The following is a 22,960-nucleotide window of genomic DNA, read 5'->3' on the forward strand; positions in this document are numbered from 1 at the left end:
ATTGCTGAAGGAAGCAATAAAAATTGAGGCATTTAAAATTTTTTAAGGTGAAATTTTGAGGACTGCGACAGCTTTATTTACACTGTAAAATATTATAGAAAAGTTAGAGAAAGCTCTTTACTGCACTTGTTGTTATTTATGAGGCAGTGTAAAATTAAAGAGTTGATATTGTACAAGGGTATGAATTTAAGACTTCGCACATGCCTTTAGCCATATCTTTGCTTCCAATGTGAATTATGTTAAAAAGTTAGGATGCAATGTTAATCTAACATAGGTTTGTTGCGAGTAAAAGTATAAGGAAATTTTCAGTTAAAAGAAATTACTAAAAATCTAGATTTAAGTGCATAATGTTCGCTCTGAGAAAGTTGCTTTCTGATGACAGTGGTAATAAGCTGCTATAATATTTCAATTTTGTTTCTGGCTTGAAAAAAAAAGTATTTTGCATAGGAGGAAACCTGTAATGTTTGACTTCAAGGGAAGCTGGTCAATTTCAGTGCACATTGCATTGCATATTGCATAATGACTACGAAGTGGATGTGTTTAATTTATGTAGAAGTGCATGTTTGTTTCTATAGTTGTGGACCTTATAACCATTCAACAATTTAATAATTGTATATTCATGCTGACTGCTACTGACAAAATGCATTCTTGTGAGCACTGTTTCTACTAGATTCTGCATTGTTGCTGTCATATTAAATGCCATATTATCACTTAAGTTGAATTTTGGGTGTCTTGGCTATCATCTCAGAGGCTTCTCCTTTTTCAGGACAATGAAGGGCTCATACCGCGAATTTGCCAAGTAAGTGTGCTTGTCACTTGAAGTTCATCTCTCTGTTTAGAGTGATTACATTGGGGTGAGAGCTAAGCGTAAACATGCGTGATACTATTTAAGGATGTGACACTAGTAATTAACTATAACGAACTGATAATGATTGGCTGCTTAGTCACTATGGTCTTATAAACACCTGAGCCATTTACCATCATTACTATATACATAGCAGGGAGCCCAGCTTTTTCTCAAAAGGCCACCCGCAAATCAACTTTATGTTTTCATTGTGTCCCACACGATGGCTGTTGACCACTGAGAGGCCTCTTTAGTGTTAAAACAGTGGTGCCTCCTCATATTGGAGAGAAATACCATTTTGTCGATGCTGTGCCCTCCAAGTTAGGGTGGTGTAATGGACTGATCTCGAAGGCCATGCCACTACCAATGCTTAGCTCGAAGATAAGACAGAAGACTGAAGGCATCGTGGGCACAATGCCACAGCTTTGAGTACAGTGTAGGAATAACAGATCAGTGTGGAAAACCAAAGAGGCATGGCAGGGACAACAATTGATTACCGATAACTCTGCTCGTAGAAGTCACATTAAAAAAATTCTTGGCGGAAATAATTGTGGAGACTTTGTAATACCACATACATTCGCACCTTCTTTAAGGGGGGCTGCAGTGCTCCATAAATGAGTTTCTCTTTACATCCAATTTTTGTCTCACATTGTTTACTCTGTTGTAGCCTAGAACCTGTCAAGTGTGAGACACTATCATGCACACCCATACACACACACACACACACACATGCATGCATACATGCATATATATATATATATCAGGAATCCGACGCCTACTTCTCCTCCCTTCGCTGAGCCCCGGTAGCACAGGACGTGCCCGATTTTTAGCACTGTAGATGCTTCTTTCGTCTTCATAACTTCATTGAGCCCTATTATATCCCATTTACTGCCCTCTAATTCCTCCAACGCAAGTTAATGATACCTTAGTTGAAATCAAGAAAAATAAATGGCCATGGGCAGGACATGTAAGGAGGAGTGAAGATAACCGATGGTCATTAAGGGTTACGGACTGGATTCCAAGGGAAGGGAAGCATAGCAGGGGACAGCAGAAAGTTAGGTGGGCGGATGAGATTAAGTTTGCAGGGACAACATGGCCGCAATTAGTACATGACCGGGGTAGTTGGAGAAGTATGGGAGAGGCCTTTGCCCTGCAGTGGGCGTAACCAGACTGATAATGGTGATGATGACGATGACATAATTTTTTTCCTTTCTTTCATTCTAGGCTATGTACACTAGGATGAAATTAGGGCAAAATTCAGGCACTACATTTCGTACAGAGGTTAGGTAAGTACTGTTGAAACTTCTTGCATTAACTGGTACCCAATGTTAAAAATAAAAATGTGTGGAAGCACAAGTTTGTGTGCCACACTGGTGTACAACCATGTCATCAGTTTGGCAATGGCAGTGCACATCAAAAGATTTTTTCAAGGTGCTATCCTGTATTTTTTTCATTTCTTGATTTAAGATATAAAAAAGAAAGTTGGTGCCACCGGACGTTTGCTGTACAGTGATGTCGGCTACTGCTCCACAGTGCTCACATTGTTCACCTGATCAGTTATCACCTGTATTTCTGCATAGTCATCATGGCAATTAATAGCTGAAAAGTGACCAAGCAGAGTGCCTCATTATACTTATTATGGTAATTTACATAAGGAAAAAGTGTTACTTGCGTCAAAGAAATAAAGCGACATTGCAATACTACCAAAGGCCTGGCGACAGTGACTTAATCGGTTGAGATCTCCCACGCGTGTAATGGTATCATGCCAAGAAGCCAGCGCAGTGCTACTCCAAACACTAAAGCTCCATAGAATTCCTGGGCAACATTTTTCACGTGGGCACTTGTGCAGAACAAGCTGCTGAAAAACAAAGACAGCAGGGAAAATTATGCGTCTTTTTTTGTGTGCAAGATAATTTGCTAACCCTCGACAATTTCAAACTAGAACTGTATTTTAAGGTTTTGTGTCCTTACAAAATCAAATAAATGCAATGCTTTCTTGCTTTCTTTTTATTGTTTTTTTAATTCTTGCAGCTATCTTGAAATTTACAATGAAAAGGTAAAAGACCTGTTAAAGCGAGAAAGCACACAGCACAATCTCAGAGTCCGAGAGCATCCAAAGCTTGGACCATATGTACAAGGTGAGTCTTTTAACTGTTTTACTGTCTGTTTTATCTTTAGCCATTCATTAAGTGGCATGCTCAAATTAATCCAAAGTCTATTTTTTATTTTCTGTTTTGTCTTATTTTACAGCCACCATTCTTTCAATGGCTGATTTTGATATTGTTGCGTTCATAGTTGAAGTTGATCAAAACCATGTCGTCCTGAGCGAGTTGGGGGCAAGGATGGGGCAGAGTCATTGTGCACGGCACTCTATTGCATCCCTCCCAGCGTGAGAGTAGGAGGAGCGTTGGAGAACTTAATTTTTTGGACTGCACAATATTCAGGATCAGGCCACTTATTTAGGCTGCACACACTCTCAGACCCACCTCAGTGATTTAGCGGCTATGATGTTTTGCTGCTAAGCACGAGGTGACGGGATCAAATCCCAGCTACTGCGGCCACATTTCGATGGGGGCGAAAGGCAAAAACGCCCGTGTCCCGTGCATTTGGGGCACGTTCAAGGTCCCCTGGTAGACAAAACTACTCCCGAGACCCTCACTACAGCGTGCCTCACAATCAAATCGTGGTTTTGGCATGTGAAACCCCTGAATTCAATTCAGTTTGCACACAGCCTCGAGAAAGGCCCACGTTTTTAGACTGCGCTGTCTTCAAGCCATGAGAAAGGTTAGAAACCCAGATACCCAATACATGAAAGTGGGGATGACTCGCCAAAGAAGGCACAGTGTTCAAAAAAAAGGAAACCATGCAGTTTTCTTTTTTTTTTAATTTCTGACTAAACGAGAAATCAAAGCGAATAGCTCATCTGTGACAGAGTCAGTGGATACACTAGTTTTGCTCATGAAATATGTTCTCAAGGTGATACTTTCATACTTGGAACTATAACTGAAATTGGTAGGCGCCTAAGATGCCATACCCAAGACACCTTTTGATGGATCTGTTGCGACACACTCATGATCAACATTTGAGTTCCATGGAACATTCGAAATGCAGTATTTTTTGAAGTGTAATGCACAGCAGTACTGGCACACAGTAGCTCTCTCAGGTACTTCAAACTGTGATTTGAGTGCACACTCAGCACAAATTGTAGGCTGCAGATAGGAGTGATAGGCACATTTCTTGCTTAGCAGGTTCTTAAGATGATGTCGTGTTCTTGTCTCAGGAACCACATTTTCTCCATGCAAAACAGCTTGAGTGGACAGACTTTATCAAAGGTTGTCGTAAACCCTTGACTTTCGATATCCGCTAAGTATGTGGAGAGGGTACCGTCAGAAATAAGAGTGATCGCTTTCTTTGATGTTTAACTCTTATCAGCGTGCCACAATCTCAGGTCTGCAGGTCAGCTTTAGGTTTGCTTGCACAAGACAGGAGTTGGACAGATTTATCAAAAGGCTGTCTGCTCTTGCCAACTGACAAGGCAAGGATGGCTCTAAGAAAAAGTGAAAGCATCCCTTGGTGCCCGGCTGTTATCAGTACTGGCCTTATCTTTAAGATGGAGGTGTGTTTATGTCAGCAAGGTCTTCTCTTTTTTTCTTTTCTTGTGTTATGTGCTGCGACACATGACGCCCAGGAAGTTGTACATTTGTGGAACGTTCCTTCATTCCACGTCAGCACGGACCCACCCAAACTCAAGGTCGCTCATAGTGCGAGCGTCACGAGTCGAATGAACCCTACTTCTTGCTGCTGATGATGATACCACATTATGCACCTCTCTCTGTGGTGTGGTTGGGGGGGGACGTTGCCTCCCAAAGGCTGTAGTCATCAATTTGGAATCCCTGAGCACTTGCCACAGTTTTAAAAACTTTGGAAAATACTTTTTAACAGACTTTTGTTTTATATAATGGGGTATTGAGTGACTGGCAAAGCGAAACAGCATTGTTATAACTTATACATGGTTGCACTGAAGTCCCTTTGTTGTACCTTAAGTAAAAAGAAGAGTAAATAATTATATGTTACTCTATAGTATATGTAGATAATAATGCATCCCTGCATCTTCACTTTAGATATAAATTTTAATAGATCTACTCTAATAGGATATCTGCTGTAGTCTTGTATGTTAAGTTAATGTCTAGTTAACAGGACTAGGACTTTTTTTTCTTTCTCATACTTACCAGTGATAAAATTGTTTATGTTTCTTGAAACATACAGTGGTCTTGATGCAGTGATATCAAAGCTCTGTGTCCATTTGTGCATAATGGCTGACCCTGAAGATGCATTAATATGGCATGACACATGTTTAGTATGACCCCATGCTTATGCTGTTGCAAAATTGTATAAAAGTAAAAAAAAACTGCATTTGTAACATCTTAAGTTTTGGTGAAATGTGAGCGCAGTTCCCTACTACTTCAACCACCAAGGAGGTGAGGAGGCTGCTTAGGGAATTAAGAAAATATGATAATGATAGTTAGGTCTATACATATTCGTGTCATGTAACGACTGCTTAGCAAGGCTTCACTGCCTGGTATGGTTCTTGAACTGTGTGTCTGTTACACTATGATTTGTATATCAGCAAAATGCAATGAATCGCAGTGCTTTTGTATTATGGAGGTTACATTATTTTTGCTATTTATAATGGATATAACAATGGCATCCTGTTCCAATAACTAACTTGTTATAGATAGTAAATTTTTTCTGCCGCCCCTGCTGCTGCACTTGATGTTTGTCAGTACATGACACTTCATAGAGTTTTGCCGCCCATTGCAAAGCCAACAGATGTCTGCTTTAATGATTTTTTTTTAATTAACAGACTTGTCACGCCACCTTGTCATGGACTACTCGGATGTAGAGGAGCTCATGGCACGCGGAAATGCGCACAGGTGTGTTCTATGGCACAGCTTGCTAGACTTAATTAAGTTTGACCTTGCGTGTCACTGAAAGTACAATTTATTGTTTTGCCTTTCTTTACTCTTGGCAGGACGACTGCATCCACAGCCATGAATGATGTCAGCAGCCGGTCGCATGCTATTTTTACTTTGAATTTTACTCAGGTAAAGCTTTCCATTTTATTTTTTCCTGTGTAGAATGGCTTGGCAAACTGTTAGACTGTGAAACTTTAATTGTTTTGCTACAGTGAACTTCTAACACTTAAGGCGAAAATGAGGAGCGATAGAAAAGTACAGCAAAGCCTAACAGGCATTGTTAAGTGAGAGTTGAAGGCATTTTTTAGGAACCTCTTGCCTTACTAAGTTTGTTTTGAATACCACAATGAGGCTTTAATCTTGAGATTATAATGGTCAAGGCACAAATTACTGTTCATGCGCAGTGGTATGTCTGCATATTTACTGGCTTTAACATTTTTCAGGCAAAATTTATTCGTGACCTCCCAAGTGAAACGGTCAGCAAAGTTAACTTGGTTGATCTTGCTGGCAGGTAAGCTTTTGATTGTGTGCTATTGTGGCACTTTTATTCTTTTCATTTATTCATTTTATTCTTTTTATTCAGTCGTGATCATTTTAGATCAGGATTGAACAGTGTTTAATGATGTGGTTACTTCGTTACATTATTCAGTGAGCGGGCTGATTCCACCAAGGCAACTGGCCAGCGTTTAAAAGAAGGTGGCCACATCAACAAGTCTTTAGTCACACTTGGAACAGTCATATCAGCACTAGGTTAGTAGACAACAAGCATTAGCCTTTAAGCTAGCATTATTGTTGTGATCGTCTTCATTGTTGTGATTGTTGCTGCTGCTGTTGTCCTTGTTGATAAAGCTGTAGATTGATTAACAAACAGATAATGATTGCCAAACAAAACATTCTGCGATTTCTAGTGGATTAAAGAGTTAAGAAGTAATGAAGAGACCTGCAAACATTGAATGAGAACATTAGTACTTTGAGAATACTAATAAGTTTGTATTATTGGCATCATTAAAAAATTTGCTTTTGCCATATTGGTTGACAGGTTAGATTTGTAAGTATGCTGACTAAGCTTAGGAAGTTGGACGCAAAACATATTGATTGTAAAAGGAAGGTCAAAATTTCTTTCATAAAATATGATTACTGAAATGAATGTTCTGCAGATATTAACCCAATTATTATCAGGGAAGAAGTTTGGGCGTGTTGGTGGGATACATACAGACTGGGATACATAGCGCAAAAAATGACACAGGGACAAGCAGAACACAGGATGAGCGCTATCTTGTGTTCGTCCGTAGCGCTCGTCCTGTGTTCTGCTTGTCCCTGTGTCATTTTTTGCGCTATGTATCCCAGTCTGTATGAACCAATTATTATGATGGATTTCTTTTGTCTGATCTGACTTTGTTCATGTGCATTAGCATTGCAGCACTGTCAGTCGAAGATGACTGTGATAATGTTCTTGATGACTACTAGAGGAGAACTCGGAAGAAGCACTTTTTTCCCTTGTTCAGCATTTCGCTCTTGTCAACTCCTGTTTACTTTTATACTAAATTCTTTTGGTTGTTCTTCAGTACTTTACTCACTTTGCAGCCTTTCTTTATTTTCTCACTGCTGAAGGGTGGAAGTGACCTCTTCCAGCCGTTTGCATATGTAGGGTAAATATTGGAATATGTTCTATTATCTACAATTCTTTTTTATTGCTTTAAGCTTTATCAAACTCACTTTATCATGCAATGGCTTTAAAAGTGGCATCACTCAGTTGTGTAGGTACCAAGGAACTAGGCAGTACTTCGGATAAGTTCTTTCTTTCTCTCTTTATTGGGCTCACTAAATTCATACTTAGACCTTTCCTAGTGAAGGAAGGCCATTAATGGCTGTATTGAATGTTATGTGGTTCCTTTATAAGGAACTTTACACCCACACATTGACTAGATATTACTAACGTAAATCTGTGCTCTTTTTCTTTTCTGACTTTTATGGGTCTTGCTTTGATCTGAATTAGCTTATTGCAACCAGCGTAAAATCTGTGCTTCTGTCAGCTTTGCTTTGCAAACATCACTTACACCCACCTTTCCCCCACTCTTCGTTTTTCTGTATAATGGTGTGAATGCAGCACAAAGCACCGAAGTGCAGGGACATAGGTGCGTGTTTAGCAGAAGAAGGTACAGACATAAAGCCGTCTAACCTAACACACGTAAGCACGAACCTGTCGTACAACAGTTTGGTACTTTGCACTACATTTACAGCATGAACTTAGACCAACTCACCCAAACCGCTATCCTAATTTCCTGTTTCAATCGCAACTTGTAGTTGGTCTAGCAGGTAAAGTAAATGCCCATCTTTTCAGGATGCATGCAAATCCATAACGATATCACAGTTGTACGCAAAACCTTTGTGTCTTAAAGCAGTGTATTGTGGTTCTCATATTTTAATTGCGTCTTTATGTTTCTGTTTACAGCCGAGCTGTCAACCAGTCATAGCCGGAAGCGCGTGTTCATTCCTTACCGGGATTCTGTCTTGACTTGGCTATTGAGAGACAGCCTGGGAGGGAACTCCAAGACAATCATGATTGCCAGTGAGTGTTGCTAAAGGAAAATCTTGCTGAATAGTCACAGATAAAAGTGTCTGCTGACCACAAACATGATAAAATGCAACATGTTCTTGGCAACCTTGTTTAGTACCATACAGGAGCATTTTTTTCACGATATTCATGAACAGGTTTCTTATATAGATGCTGAGATGTGTTTTTTCTTGTTTGTGGTTTGAATGTAGTTTTACTTTTCTCTATAATTTGTTCCAATTAGATGTGCTTTCATGAAACTTGTGACTTTCTTTGCTGAATCTAGATGTGGGTAGCAAACCGAGTGCTTGTCTGGTTGACCTCCCTGCCTTTCTTGTCCTTGCTGTCTCTATCTTAAATGTGTTTAATTTCTGACTAATTAGAACTGCAGAAGGATGGAAGGCTAGTTGGTAATGCATATTAATAAAAACTTAGAGCGCGAAAAACACGAAAGACGCAGAGAAAGAAATGCACACTACACGCACTCATTTTTTTTACTCACAACTGATGTTTAATGCACATATGGAAAAATACATTTATAGAAAGTGGACACTTCGCGCATGTCAAAATGAGGTATAACAACAGCATGCATCTAAGGTATGTGTGAATATCGTGTGGTGTGTGTTTCTTTCTCTGCGACTTTCGTGGTTTTAGCTCTCCAAGTCATTATGAATTAAACAGTGCAGTGCTTGCTTTACTAATTATTGTGCTATTGTAATGCTATACTGATTATTGTGCCATGGCTAACACGGATGACTTGCAGAAACCAATGGCTTGTTTGTGTTCAGGTATTGGAGAGAGCTTTTATTTGTGGGACTCTTTCAGTGGGACGCTCAGTGTAAGCGCAGGCATTCATTTAAAGCTGGCTGAAATGCGCAGTTTCACATAAGTAGGTTTAACAAAATACATGAACTTGCACAGGTAAAGATGAATGGTGCCATCTGTACACTGATAATGGTGTGTTTTGCCTTGTTGGCAATAGGCAGCACATTAACTTTTGCACTGCTGAACTTTTATTGTTTCTACATCTTTGTTTGTATACTTTTTCAAGGCTTAGAAATTTAAACTTTTTCATTCATTTGGACCATAGACTGTGGCATATGTTTTGTTTATTGAGAATGAAAGAAGCAAATAATAGTCCTCATGCATGCCATTGCATGAAACCATATTCATAGGGTTTCATCTAATACCCTCTGTGGATGGAGCCAAGAGCACCCATTATCACTGTTTTAAGTTCTTGAATTTTTGGCAAGTGTTACATGTGTGGAAACATGAGCAAAATGAGAACAGGGTAAAAGCGAGAGCCAACATTTCGACAAGTGGACTTGTCTTTTTCAAGGCAACATAAGCTTTCCTCGGCACAGTATATATGGGTAGGGTTTTTTTAAAGAGGAGAGGGGGTAAGGCAGGTGGGTGATGCAACAAACAAAGGTGTGTTAGCGACAAGGGTGTAGAATTGAAAAAGGGTGCTATTCACATGGCCGGTGACACGGCCATGTGTCAACCGACCGTGTGTTTTTTCATGGAAGGGGCCTGAACGACAGGGTGGTGGGGGGAGGTTATCTGCTATCTGCTTTGCTAGAGGTCAGATAACCCCTCCCCCCAGCTTGCCATCGTCCAGGCCCCTTCCACAAAAAAACACACGGGCGGCTGACACTCGGCTGTATCGCCGGCTGTGTGAATAGCACCCTTTTTCAATTCTACACCCTTGTCGCTAACACACCTTTGCTCGTTGCCTTACCCACCTGCCTTATCCCTCTCCCCTTTAGAAGAACCCTGCCCATATATACAGTGCCGAAGAAAGCGTATGTTGCCTTGAAAAAGACAACTCCACTTGTCGAAACATTGGCTCCCGCTTTTACCTTGTTAGCGTTTTCCTCATCGTCTTGAATTTCCATCTCGAACCCGTCGTGGTTGCTTAGTGGCTACGGTGTTGGGCTGCTAAGCACGAGGTCGTTAGATCGAATCCCGGCCACGGCGGCCGCATTTTGATGGGGGTGAAATGTGAAAAAACCCGTGTATTTAGATTTAGGTGCACCTTAAAGAACCCCATGTGGTCCAAATTACTGAAGTTCCCCACTACGGTGTGCCTCATCATCAGAAAGTGGTTTTGGCATGTAAAACCCTATAATTTAATTTAATTCTTTTTTTTTTCATCTCCCGTCTTCCCCGTTTTCATTGTGTGAAACATAGCACTTACTGAGAATTCTTTTCATATGCAGCCATCTCTCCTGCGGAATGCAACTATGGAGAAACGCTGAGCACCTTGCGCTATGCAAACCGTGCCAAGAATATTATCAACAAGCCGACTATCAACGAGGTCAGTTCACACAGGCTGTTTGCTTGTAATACATATTTGTGCTACAATGACTACACCTAGTATCAACCAGCTAGCCCAAGAACTAATTAAATCATTAGTTATTTTTGAAGAAGCTGCTGTTAAGGGAAACAAAATAATTACCAAGAAAGGAGTTTTTGTAAAATTTTTTTTTTTTGCAATCAAGACGTCCTAGTGAAGCTACTCCTGCAATACTATCACCTTTTGATTAGTATTCACCTTGCTATTGCACTCTAAAGTCAGCATCATGACCATTTTCACTCACAAATGCACCTCAAAAATGGGCAAATTCAGTGCCTTTCCCAGGGCTTACCATACCCCTAGGACAGCCATTTTGAAATCGTTAGAAAGCTGGATTCTTCAACATTCCGTTTTTTGGTGGTGGAATGCCTCTACATCTGGCAACCATGCACGTACGCTCCTTCAAAAAAGAGGAGGGTGCTTGCTTGGCATTTGGGTATTACTACCACATGAGGCAAACTCTGCTCCCCGATTTGACGACTGGGAGTGTCGTCTTCAAGATAATCGGAGCTGCCATGTTGGATGCAGTAGTGCACCAAAAAAACATTGCCGAAGTTCGCAATGGCTCATGTCTTCAGGTAAAAATGCAAGCAACTGTCTCGAATATCCCAAGTAGTATTGGATGGATTGGCAGTGATGGCAACCACCACAGCATCATGCACCGGTACGCACGTGGAAGCTACCTAAATGTTTGCACCGATGCTACCGATGCCTGTGGCCAACAATGTATTGAGGGCAACATGCTTGGACATGCTGCTAAGTGGCAAATTTACCATAGGTGCCAGAAAAACTTTTCCAGTAAGCGTGGGCAAATGGGGGAGGAGGCTGCCAAATTCTCTTTGCTTGGTCACTGGAGAAACGTGGGCTGCGATGCACAGCCATGTTGTGCGACGGCAATACCGTTGCTTTTAACAACTTCCAGAAGGAGAAATTGTATGGCCGTATGGCAGTCGAAAAGGAGGATTGCATAAATCACGTGCACAAGCTAATGAGCACCGCACTACGAAACTTTCTGCAGACGCATAAAGAAAAAGGCAGACCGAGCCTCGGCAGCAAAGGGAAGGTCACGGGTGAGCTTGTGACAAAGCTCACCAATCACAACTGCAGGGCACTCAAAGCGCACCAAGGGCACGTTGATGAGATGGAGAATCTTGTCCATGCCACTTGCTACCATGCGATGTCCACTGATCAAAAGCGAAGTTGCTCACATTGCCCAAAAGGTGAAGAATATTGGGATCCTTACAACTAGGCAGCATGCCCTACCTAAACATCGCTGCAACTTCAGCTCAGGTGGTAGAGCAACCGCCTCGGGAAGACGATGGTCCCGGTTTCGTGTTCCAGACCAGGGCGAATTTTTCTTCAACTGCAAGGCTTTATTTCTGAGAAACCTATATGGGTTTCCTTTGTAGCTTTGTGCTACAATTTGGGTGGATGCCAATTTTTCCCTTTCATGTACTCCTTTCCATCTTGCAGACTACCACTGAACTGATTCGCCTTCTCAAATATGTTGGGAGCCTTCCTGCCAGTGTATGCATGCCCCTCTGACCACAAGCTGTTGCACCATTGTCACTGAGAGAAAACTCAAAATGCAAACAAGAGCCTTCTTGCTATAATATGGTTGCTTTTGCCTAAAAGCAGGCATGCATGACTTTGCACAGTGGCAAGCGCCATTATTGAAGCAGTCATCAGGAATGGCTGGAAAAGAATTTGCCACTGAGGAGCTCCACTTAAAGCAAGACAGCACAGCAGTTGAAAGGTGTGCTGAGAAGGACCAGCACTGGCTGGTGGCATCTTACAAGGAGCTTGCTAGAGCAGAAAAGTTCAGACATGTGAAGAAGAGGCACGTGAAAGAGAAAAACTGGGATTATGTGCTGGGTGGCTTCTAGTAAAATATGGACTTGAATTTGTTGCTTTGTTTGCCAAGAATAAACCTTGATCATGTTTTGAAACTACTTTTCTAATTTTCACAAAAAGTTGCTTCTCCTGCGACACCTACTGTTGCCAACAGTATCTTTGATGTAGTAGTTGGATTTGGGCAATTCTTGTTGCATTTGAAAGCTTATGATTTCATACACACAATAAAGCTAATTGGAATACTTCCTGCAATTTTTTTTTGCAATACAATGATACCTGGATTAGTATAGGTATCATTGTAAATGGGTATAGACAATATTCTAATTGACATCAAGAGAAAAAAAATGGATCTGCGCAGGTCATGTAATGCACCGGTTAAATAACTGCTAGACCATTAGAATTGCAGAATGGGTACAAAGAGATGGGAAATGCACTCGAGGACAACAGAAGTCTAAGTGGAGCGATGAAATTAGGAAATTCGTGGGCGCTAGTTGGAATCGGCTGTCGTAGGACAGGGGTAATTGGAGATTGCAGGGAACGGCCTTTGTCCTGCAGTGGACATAAAACAGGCCGATGATGATGATGACTATGATACAAAATTTTAGGTTTCGTAACATTAGATATGGCAATAACCTTTCTAGTAATAGAGAAAATTATTGATGGTCTGCTGATCTTATTGTTCTAAAATATGTACATAACATTCTTTATCTGGTATTCAACAGGGGGATATAGAAAACTTGGGTAAATTGCTTTTTCATAATATATTAAATAACTTAATAACTATTGGAAATGGGAAAAGATTGCATATATGCTTTTAGCAAGTCAAGCTATACTTTGCCTGAAAAGTTTATGTTTATGAAGAAATTTGTGAAAATTTTAGAACACCAGTGTCTCCCCTTGACTATGAATACATTTAGAACATGTCTTACTCAACCATGATTCGAAAATGCGAAATCTTAGTTTGTAAAGGGCCAAACATCGAGAATGCATGTTATAGTCGAACATTGTTATAATAAAGTTGCATCCAACATGAATATTTTCATTGTATCCAATGTTCATTATAAACATCTATTCATTACATTCTGATATCAAATGAACACATTTTAGATATACTTTGTCATGTCCATGGTTATTATATTGAGGTTTTACTGTGCACGTAAAGATAAATTTCCATCTAATTCACTGTCATGTATGCATTAAGTGTCTTGACTAACGTCTTGTCATTGTAGGCTTTTATTTTTTTCAGGATCCAAATGTCAAACTCATCAAAGAACTTCGAGAGGAGATTGCCAGACTACGGTCAAAAGTTGAAGGGGATGATGTAAGTATTGAACCTCTACCTCCATCACTTAGCAGAGATGTACCACATGCACAAGATTACCTACTAAAATTGGCCGCCCTTGTGATTTCAGAGTAGCACGCAGGTGATGGAGAAACTCCAAGAGAATGAAGCAAGGGTAAGCTTTCATCTCCAATTCATGGGTGTAGAAATGGCATAAGCACACATCAATCACATTGTGCTCACTGACTTTGGTTTCTATTTCACCCACAAGGTAAAATTTCTGACGGAAGAGTGGACAGAGAAATGGAAGGAAACTCACAAAATTCTAAAGGTAAGCTGCAGTTTGTATGGTTTGGTTCAAAAAATAGAAGGCAGGTGATGATTCACACTAGTACTATTTCTTTTACAAGTTCAAAGGTGCAGAAGGAATGTTTTGCTCTGGGGCAATGTTTCATTCTCTCCCTTGTTTTTGTCCTGGCGGCTTGTTTTGTTTTGTTTCCGTTCGACAATGCCTACGGGGCCCTTAAGAGGGTCATAAATAGCGACATTTACTTTTTTTTATTATGGAAAGGGTAGCTTAAGCATTGCCTTACATTTAAATGTTAACAGCTCGTTTCGGCGTTCACCGAAACGAGCTGTTAATTTACTTGATAGTATTAGCCCTTGAAGTTAGCTTCGCCGTAATACAAGTGCTATGCGGTGAAACATATTAAGTGGGAAAAGGTGCAATTGTTACGGGACATGGCATGGGTTCCTTAATTTACACACGAACATGCGCCATCTCCAGTCACAGTACAGCATCGAGACTCCTAATAAGTTTACTGGCAGGCGTTCAGCGTTTTATATAAACCTCCGCTTCTTCGTTGGCTTTAAGCATACCCCTGCCTTTCTGGGTGTTTTTCATCTTATTGCCTTCCTTTTCATTAGCTTTCCCAAAACACATATGGGTTTTCCAAGCTTCTCAGTGCACAGCGCATGTGCGTGCGTATAACAAAAAATGTGCAGTAGGCCCCGTGAACAGTGTTATATACAAGACACATGCGGCAGGTGAAGCGTGGGCTCAAATCGCCACAATGTCAGAAACTGTTCTGAATAGCTGCCAGTATGCTTATTGGACATCTAGGTGCCCATACTGTGTTCGAAGATGGCATGTGCGCACTTGTATAATTAAGGAACACATACAATGTTCCATGATAGTGGCCCAGTTTTCATGCTTGGCAGGCTTCACTGCAATAACTTGCATATGCTCATTGGCTAACACGACTGTATTGCGGCGAAGCTGACCAGTCAAGTTCGAATTATTTGGCGAAGGCGAACTTCGTGATCAAAATAACGGAAGTTTGGGCCCATAGATATGTATAGGGGCTGGCTGGGACCTTTGGTTGGGATTTAATTAACAAAAAAAATTGAATGGATCGGAATCGAATTAATGGAAGTCTACTGTATTAAATACATGCATTAGGTTTAGCAAGCTTGCTCTTACACACATTTATAGTATTTAAGATTAACTTGCTTTTAAACTAACGAAGTAAGCTTAATTCTCTATTTTCTTGCTCTTATGTCCGCCATTTCAGCATAATGTAGTGCTGTACAATTTGTACAACTCTACCGTGCCACTGATTGTAACGCGCTGTTATATTACCACCCAAATAAAAAAAAATAACTTGGTGCCGATTCTACCATGGACATTAAGTAACGAAACCTGAGTCGATGAATACAGTGTTAAAATGATTTATGGAACATACAGAGGCACACAGACATGTACACGTGAATCTTAGTGGCAAATCACTATCAGAGTCCGACGACACCTCTTTCTTACTGTCTACCAACCACAAGAAGTCACCTTCAGTTCCGTTTAATGCATAAGAAATACCACACTTCTTGAAGACTAGCACAGCTTTCATCTGCAGGAGGACATTTCCTGCACCATGAATCCACCTTGCTCCAAGCTTCACTTTCTTCAGACAACCCATTCTATGGCAGTGTGACTAGCTACCTTGCATTGAGCTTTTTTTTTTTTAGTAAGAATGGGTTTCGTTTTTGATTTTGAGTAGAATTAGTTATGATTGTAATGCACAAGCAAATTTGAACGCACCTTATATTTTCAAAAAGGTGCGCATTAGGATCGTGTAAATATGGTAAAGGCCATCACCCTAAAACATTGTCTTCTTGTTAAGCTGCCCTGAATTGCACCATCACCCTGGTGTCAGTCAGTGCATTTGCTTGTGAGTCCATCTTTGTTGCAGGGTGTTTGTTGTTACGTGCCATTGCTTTAGTGGTCGCTCATGCAACTGAAGGTAGAATATTTCTTTGCTAGGAGCAAAAGACCCTAGGCCTGCGGATGTCTGGCCAAGGCGTCGTCCTCGACTCCGAGCGGCCGCACCTGATTGGACTGGGGGATGACATTCTGAGCACGGGGGTTGTCCTCTACCACTTGAAGGTGTGGGTGTGACCTATTAAATCAGTAAACTTTATGTAATGCCACAGTTCTAAGTAATGATGTGGTGTCCGTGTTCCTACAGGATGGAAAGACCTTCATAGGCACTGAGAATGCAGTGACCAAGCAAGATATTGGTGAGAATTCTTTCATCTTTTTATAATGAACTTCTACCCTCTAAAACCTAAGATCACTGTCTTTTTTTTTTATACCAGTGACAACACTATGTAATCTTATATTGCATTGGCTGAGTAATTGAGATGATGGTTGAATGTGATTTCGCTCTGACACTCAGTCATATAGTGTATTCTAAAGCTGCACTTTACCGCTGTAAAATTCAAGGATGTTGTTCAACTAGGCTGAGTACGAGACAAATTCTTGGCCCTTACAAGCTGCAAGATCTGATTGTCTTAGCTGAACACAATAATGATAAAGAAATATGGTCACTATCCAAGGCAAAGGTATGGAGTAACATTTCGTAACCTTATCACGTTTCAAAGAATAGTTCTGTTTGTTTTTTACTTGACTTGTGACTGGTTTTGTGTTGACCAGAACAACTTTCATGGAAGCCTTCCTTGGCTTTTAGGACCAGTCACTGCGAGTCTTTCACATCTGATTCTGATTCGACTGGAAATCTGGATCAGCCAGAGTCTTGAATTTCAATCATTGTGTCTGTCTGGTTGTGGTGCAGTCCTATCTGGATCTGGAATCCAAGACGAGCATTGCTCCATAGAGCTGGTGGACGGTGCGGCCACCCTCTACCCAAACGCAAACTCTGAGTGCTGCATCAACACAATGCCTGTGGACAAGCCTACCAGGCTCACACAAGGTTTGTGAGAACACATTCTCAAAGAGCATTTTTTCCTCTCCATTTACAACGGATCTTGTGTATTTATTCTTGGTAGATAAGGGCTAAGGAAATAAGTGACTACAGCCAACCCTATTGCAATGAGTTTCACAGCGTGTTCGGAAGTTGAGTATACAGGCTGGGGCATAACCAATCCTTTATTGTACAGGTCATTTTGCTGTATAGGTGTTCATTGTGGAGGTATTCTACTGTACTCAAGAGTTTGTGCTCAGGTTGGCTATTAAATAACTATTTGCTATTTCTCTTCTCTGTGTTGTGTCGTGTTTGCATTATTTTATTTATCCTGAAATTTCACAGGCTGCCAGGTATGCAACGGAATACTTTCCAGCCCTACCTATAGAAGAACCCTACCTATATAGCTGTGCCGAGAAAAGTGTATGCTGCCTTGAAAAAGACAAGTCCACTTGTCGAAATGTTGGCCCCATGTTTTACCTTGTTCTCATTTTGATCACTGTCTTGAATTGCCATCTCCCACCTTCCCCTTGCTTTCCCTGGATTCCAGCCTTTTTATGTGTAAAGGCAGCGAGACCCACTTTAAAATGAGATGGTCAAGGTTACCACAGTCATTGTCTTATCTCTGGTACTGGACAGGGCTTAATTAGTATTCTTGATGAATTACTGTGCATGTAATGTGCATAAAGTTATTTCATTGGCTACACAAGTTTTCTGTAGTTTATGTTAGCGACACTTGAGCACATCATGTGGTCAAACTTGTGTCATCATTCTCGCTGATTTAATTATGTGTTATGTTGATGTTATCTGTATGTAGCATGAACATGGGCTTTTTTGTTTTTCAGGCTGTGTCGTTCTGCTGGGATCGACAAATGTGTTCCGATACAATGACCCTGCTGAGGTGCACAAGCTTAGAAAGGAGAAGGAGAGGAGGGTAAGACACATGGCCTCCACGTGCCAGCATTGCTCAGTTATTCTTGTTCTTGTTGCTCCGACAGTAAAAAAAAAGTTGTGTGTGGTTTCATAAGCTTGCTTTGTTCTTGTTTTGTTCTCTTTGTTCTTGTGGTTTCATAAGCTTGCTTTGTTCTTGTTTTGTTCTCTTTGTTATTGTGGTTTCATAAGCTTGCTTTGTTCTTCTTGTTTTGCTCCTGCAAAGGCAGAGCCTGTGCAGGAGCCAGCATGTTCTTTTTCTTTTCACCTTTTGGAACTTCTCTGTGGCTGTATTATGTTCACCAGCGCCTGATAATGGCAAATTTGGTGTGACATAAACATTTAAGTATGCATTTAATATTAATGGGCTACTGTCATGCCCATTTGACTGCAGTCCATATGTTATCAATGGCAAATCACACAGTTACATTTGAGTGCAGCTGTTCATCCTGGGCTTCATTCGTTTTATCTGTTTATGGGGGGGAGGTGCACTGGAAGATGGAAATAGCTTTTCCAATATTGCCGCACGGTCCTTTGAGGTATACAAACTGTGTTGCACTCAACCTAACTTTGTGTTCATTGCTGCACTGTCATGATGCTTGAGTGTTAATACAAGTGATAGGATTGGGACTTCTGAATAACCAATATTTTGAACTATCACCATTGCTAATGAGAGTTGTCACTCTTGTTTTGCAAGGGATGCAGTATCTTGCCTTGGTGTACTTGTTCTGATCTAGTCTATAGAGAAAGAACATCATTTACAATTAATTTACTTAATTCTTTTTTTTTTCCAGTCACTTATGAACCTGTCCCACTTGTCTTTTCTGAGCCGATCAGCAGGCGACATGTCCAAGTCGACAGAGAGCATCTGCGGAAATGGGTGCGTGGCCGACATCACTGCTATGCGTTTGTGGTTCTCCTTAGAGAATCCTGCTTCAGATCATAAAAAAAACAAGTGTCTGTGTTAAAGGGCTTCTGATTATGAATCTTTTTTGACAAAGTTTTTATAATGTGCCTTTCAATGATAAAGTAATCAAATCCACACTCAAATGCGGCCACTCTCTTACTTTGTCACTGCAATAATGTTGCAGTACATGGTTGCATTCACACGAGCCCCTCTGACTGTTCTGGAATGTGCAGCGATAAATGTATAAAAGCGGCCACTCTCTAGCATCTTCATTTGATTCACCGATTGCTGACTATGCTCCCTTCTACCGCTGTCATTTAAGTGAGTGAGCAAAAAATTTGTTATAAGAGCTGGTACAAGAACTTGTGTGAAAATAAGGTTCAGTATTTGCTTTTCTTCCCAAGCAAAAGTTCACCCAATAAGCTATACGGGGATGGTATTAACAAACAATCATTTTCAAGGACACGATCACTTTCGTGAGATTTCGCACAATTCGGCAACGGACACATCAGAGTAGATATGACCGACAGCATTCCTGACACTGTGCAAAGCTGGTGAGCTTAACTGGGAATGCTGTCAGCCGCATATGCCGATGTGTCTGTGGTGCTGAGTCACTCAAAATCTCGCATAAGTGATCTTGTCATCGGAAGTGATCGCTCCGCGTCGCTGCTGTTCCCAATCATCCTCTTGGCTAGCATTTTTGTCTGAGCACTGTCGCTAATTTGTGATATAGAAAGCATAAAGGATTGTTCATACCTGAGGTGGTCAGTGCTTTCAATTTAACTAATTATGATTAATTATTGGTTTGCTTCTTAGGTTTGAGGCTCATGAAGATGGAAGTGAAAAGATTATGGACATGAGGTGAGCCTGAATTTTCTTCCAAAAGTTGCTTGTCCAACAGAATTTCAGAATAATACACCTTGTGCATTTTTACACTACTTAACACTTGAAATAGACAGTATAGGGAAATGCAGGTGCTAGCCAAGGACATTCTAGTTCTCTGGACGACCAGGCTAGTTGGTGGTTCTTTACATTTTTGAACAGCAAGTCTAACTAGAGGCAAGAAAAGGATAATTAAACTGAACACTTCGCTCGTGCCTTCAACCTCTACCACTGTTCAGACTGTTGTTTCAGTTCTTTGTTTTCTATCAATGAACTTGGTTACCTGTTCTCCTAAATCAGTGATGTGAGACTTGTGTTGAAAATGTGGTCAGACACTTGTTTGATGTTGTACTTTATCCATTATGCAATTTGGCTTTACTATTTTATGAATGTGCTGGGTTTACTTACTCAATGTGGTATAGGCTGTTCTTCCATGTACCTGTCGGGCTATAATCAGTGACAGAATCAGTAGTATAAGTTGATTAATATTGAAAGCAAAACCAGTTGACAATAGTACATATTGGAACATTGTAAAATGAACACAGCAGGCAAGCAGAATGTACAGTAGAACCTTGTTGTAATGATGTCACTCCTTTATTATATATCCAGTATTCGTTATAAGCATAATGTTAAATTCAGCCCCCCCAAAAATTGAAAATTTTAGGTTTACTTCGTTATAAACATTAATTTGTTACATCTCTGCTCATTGTATCAGGGTCCCGCTGCATTAATTTTTTCTTCTTCTTGCCTTCTATGTCCACAGACTGTGTCTCTCTCTAGGATATCTGTTATTTTTGTTTGTTTTGGTTTATTTGTACATTTTTGTAGACAGGTCATATATGCACATGTGCTGTAAGTTCAGAAGGAGGTTCTGTGATAAGATAGGCATTCCAGCTCTTTGCTCTGTATTCAAACATCATTGCATAATTTCTAAACAATTCATATCTGTTTCCTTGAATGTGGCACCTGCCGTGAGAGCAGCATGCGCAAGCTGTTGGAAAAGCAGTCGGGCAACTACGAGGAGCACAACAACAACAGCAGCATTGTTGCTCCACTGAGCAAAGAGCAGGAAGCCGTGGAGGCGCAGCTGTCTCAAAAGCGCGAGGAGCTCAGGCAACTGCAAGAGAAGACCGAGGAGCTCAAGAGGATGGCTGATGAGGTAATGAGCACCCATTCTAGATGCATACCTTTAATTGACTGCACACATGCCTCCAGGAAGTGCAGATTGGAAAAATGTAGATTACTCCATCTTTTGGACTATAGTTCATGAACTATACAAGTTTAAAGGTCAAAATTTCACAGGGTGCAGACTAAAGGAAATTATATTTCTTAAGGTCAGAAGGGTGTTCGAGAATAACGAGGCCAGACTGCACCTGCAAATTTTTTCAGTACCTAATCACTTGGCGACATCAGCTTCGCGATGATCGTCGCTGTGCATGAGTGTCATTTCCAGCTCAGTCTGGCAGCTTGTGATAAGCAAGCGAACACTGTTCGCAATACTCAGAAGTGGCTGCTTTTAATAAATTGGCTGCTTAGAGCAGCAGTCTTTATTCAGACAGCCCAGATGAGAGTGATTTTGAAGGGTTTTACAACTGACTCCCATATGCAATCTAATAACGTATCTACGCTGGCTGGCGGACCAGCTTAGGTCATCCTGGCTGACAATAATATGTTTGCTTAACATTTGTATACTGGTTTCAGACAAGTTTTAAAAAAACATACTTTCAGTCGAAGTTAGTCCACAAGGATTATACCGTATGCACGGACTACCTAAAAAAAACTTTTTCTTCTAAACCAAAATTGGTGCCTGCAGACCATCCACCAGATGCTGACTATAGTCTGAAATTTATGAAGCGCACTGCATCAAAAAAAGTGATAAGCTCATGAGCGCTCCATCGATTGCTTTGACCTGGAAAATATTTGACTACCTTGTTCAATGGCTGCATGTTATATATGTGAAGAATGATGGCATGCATATGCAATGATTGAAACTTCTTTATCCTACATGACCTGCAGGCGTGATTTTTCTGGTAGCAAAGTTAGTGGAAGACCAGTGTTCTTCCTGTACTGTTGTTCTTTCTTTTTCTCCTGAAGGGCTTTCTTTCCTGTCCGCATTGGAAATGTCACGAATGTCTAGCTTCCAACTAGCCCGGCTGTAAGGTTTATATGGTCGTTTAATTTGTGCTGTCTCTCTTATAGCCACATGTGCCCAAAGTTTTAATGTGCTACACATTGTGTCCAAAAGATGGCATGTCGTATGAAGCCTGAAAGTTCTGTTGCCTTCGTGCATTAGCCATGCTGCAGTGGACACATTTAATAATTGTAATGCTAGCTTTGCCACAAGGCAGTTTGCCAAGCTAATGATCGTGTAGTTATTTTTACAATTAATGGCAAATGAGCACAGTTTGCTTGTCTTATGACATGCAACATTTAACTGTGACTCTCATACAAAACCTATACAAGAGACAAGCCCCAGCATGTGCAGCTAGCACTTTGTCTTCATTTGAAGGATAGCCAGTACCACTATTATTCAAGCAAAGGTGTGGTGCAGAGAAGTGCACTTATGGGTTAGGGTGCATAATACTGCATTAAAGAAGTCTGAATAATTGAGCTGGTCTGAAAAACAGGCTTGTGAAGAACTGGTCAGCAGCTGTTTGTTTTTTAGTATGAATGCAATTGCTCGTTACTCATACAAGTTGCAGTAACGGCACCTCAACCTACCTGTTGTAAAATGCAGCAACTGTAGTAAAATAATGATGGTTGATGTTGTCTACAACAGAATAGTGGCTAGAGCAAAAATATTTCGGCATCACTTCAACTTATAGTGAGGCCTAACTGTGTTATTTTAGGACTGATTACATAAAAAAACTGTATAAGTTTCTGAAGGTAGCTCATATGTTCTAGTCTAGACACAAGGAGCACACAGAAGAGGTTGCACTAAGCAACTGTTCTCCTAACAAAGATAAAGTTTTCACATTTAACATGCGAAGTTAATTACTAATGGAAACAGATCTGAAAGCTAAGTCATCTTGTTTTTTTAAATCTTGTTGTTTTTCCAGGTGACCATTATTTCTAGATTTTGTGTGCTGCTGTGGCAAAGTTGTTTTTAGAAAGC

General features: G+C 40.6%; 1 protein-coding gene across 2 annotated transcripts in view; it reads left to right on the forward strand.

Annotated features, from left to right (window-relative positions):
* Nucleotides 1–22,960, forward strand: part of Klp98A (kinesin-like protein 98A) — a 63,490-nt gene that overhangs the window by 10,820 nt on the left and 29,710 nt on the right. For both annotated transcript variants that reach the window (XM_065454659.2, XM_065454660.2), the window contains 19 exons: nucleotides 767–799; nucleotides 2,069–2,130; nucleotides 2,876–2,982; nucleotides 5,709–5,778; nucleotides 5,877–5,949; nucleotides 6,264–6,331; nucleotides 6,470–6,570; nucleotides 8,273–8,389; nucleotides 10,597–10,694; nucleotides 13,834–13,908; nucleotides 14,000–14,044; nucleotides 14,141–14,200; nucleotides 16,187–16,309; nucleotides 16,392–16,443; nucleotides 16,998–17,135; nucleotides 17,972–18,060; nucleotides 18,851–18,936; nucleotides 19,780–19,824; nucleotides 20,827–21,004. In XM_065454659.2, the coding sequence (XP_065310731.2) occupies nucleotides 767–799; nucleotides 2,069–2,130; nucleotides 2,876–2,982; nucleotides 5,709–5,778; nucleotides 5,877–5,949; nucleotides 6,264–6,331; nucleotides 6,470–6,570; nucleotides 8,273–8,389; nucleotides 10,597–10,694; nucleotides 13,834–13,908; nucleotides 14,000–14,044; nucleotides 14,141–14,200; nucleotides 16,187–16,309; nucleotides 16,392–16,443; nucleotides 16,998–17,135; nucleotides 17,972–18,060; nucleotides 18,851–18,936; nucleotides 19,780–19,824; nucleotides 20,827–21,004 (1,620 nt within the window). The remainder of the gene's footprint in view (nucleotides 1–766; nucleotides 800–2,068; nucleotides 2,131–2,875; nucleotides 2,983–5,708; nucleotides 5,779–5,876; nucleotides 5,950–6,263; nucleotides 6,332–6,469; nucleotides 6,571–8,272; nucleotides 8,390–10,596; nucleotides 10,695–13,833; nucleotides 13,909–13,999; nucleotides 14,045–14,140; nucleotides 14,201–16,186; nucleotides 16,310–16,391; nucleotides 16,444–16,997; nucleotides 17,136–17,971; nucleotides 18,061–18,850; nucleotides 18,937–19,779; nucleotides 19,825–20,826; nucleotides 21,005–22,960) is intronic.

Source organism: Dermacentor albipictus, chromosome 10 (assembly GCF_038994185.2).
Source record: "Dermacentor albipictus isolate Rhodes 1998 colony chromosome 10, USDA_Dalb.pri_finalv2, whole genome shotgun sequence".
Classification (NCBI taxonomy): Eukaryota; Metazoa; Arthropoda; class Arachnida; order Ixodida; family Ixodidae; genus Dermacentor; species Dermacentor albipictus.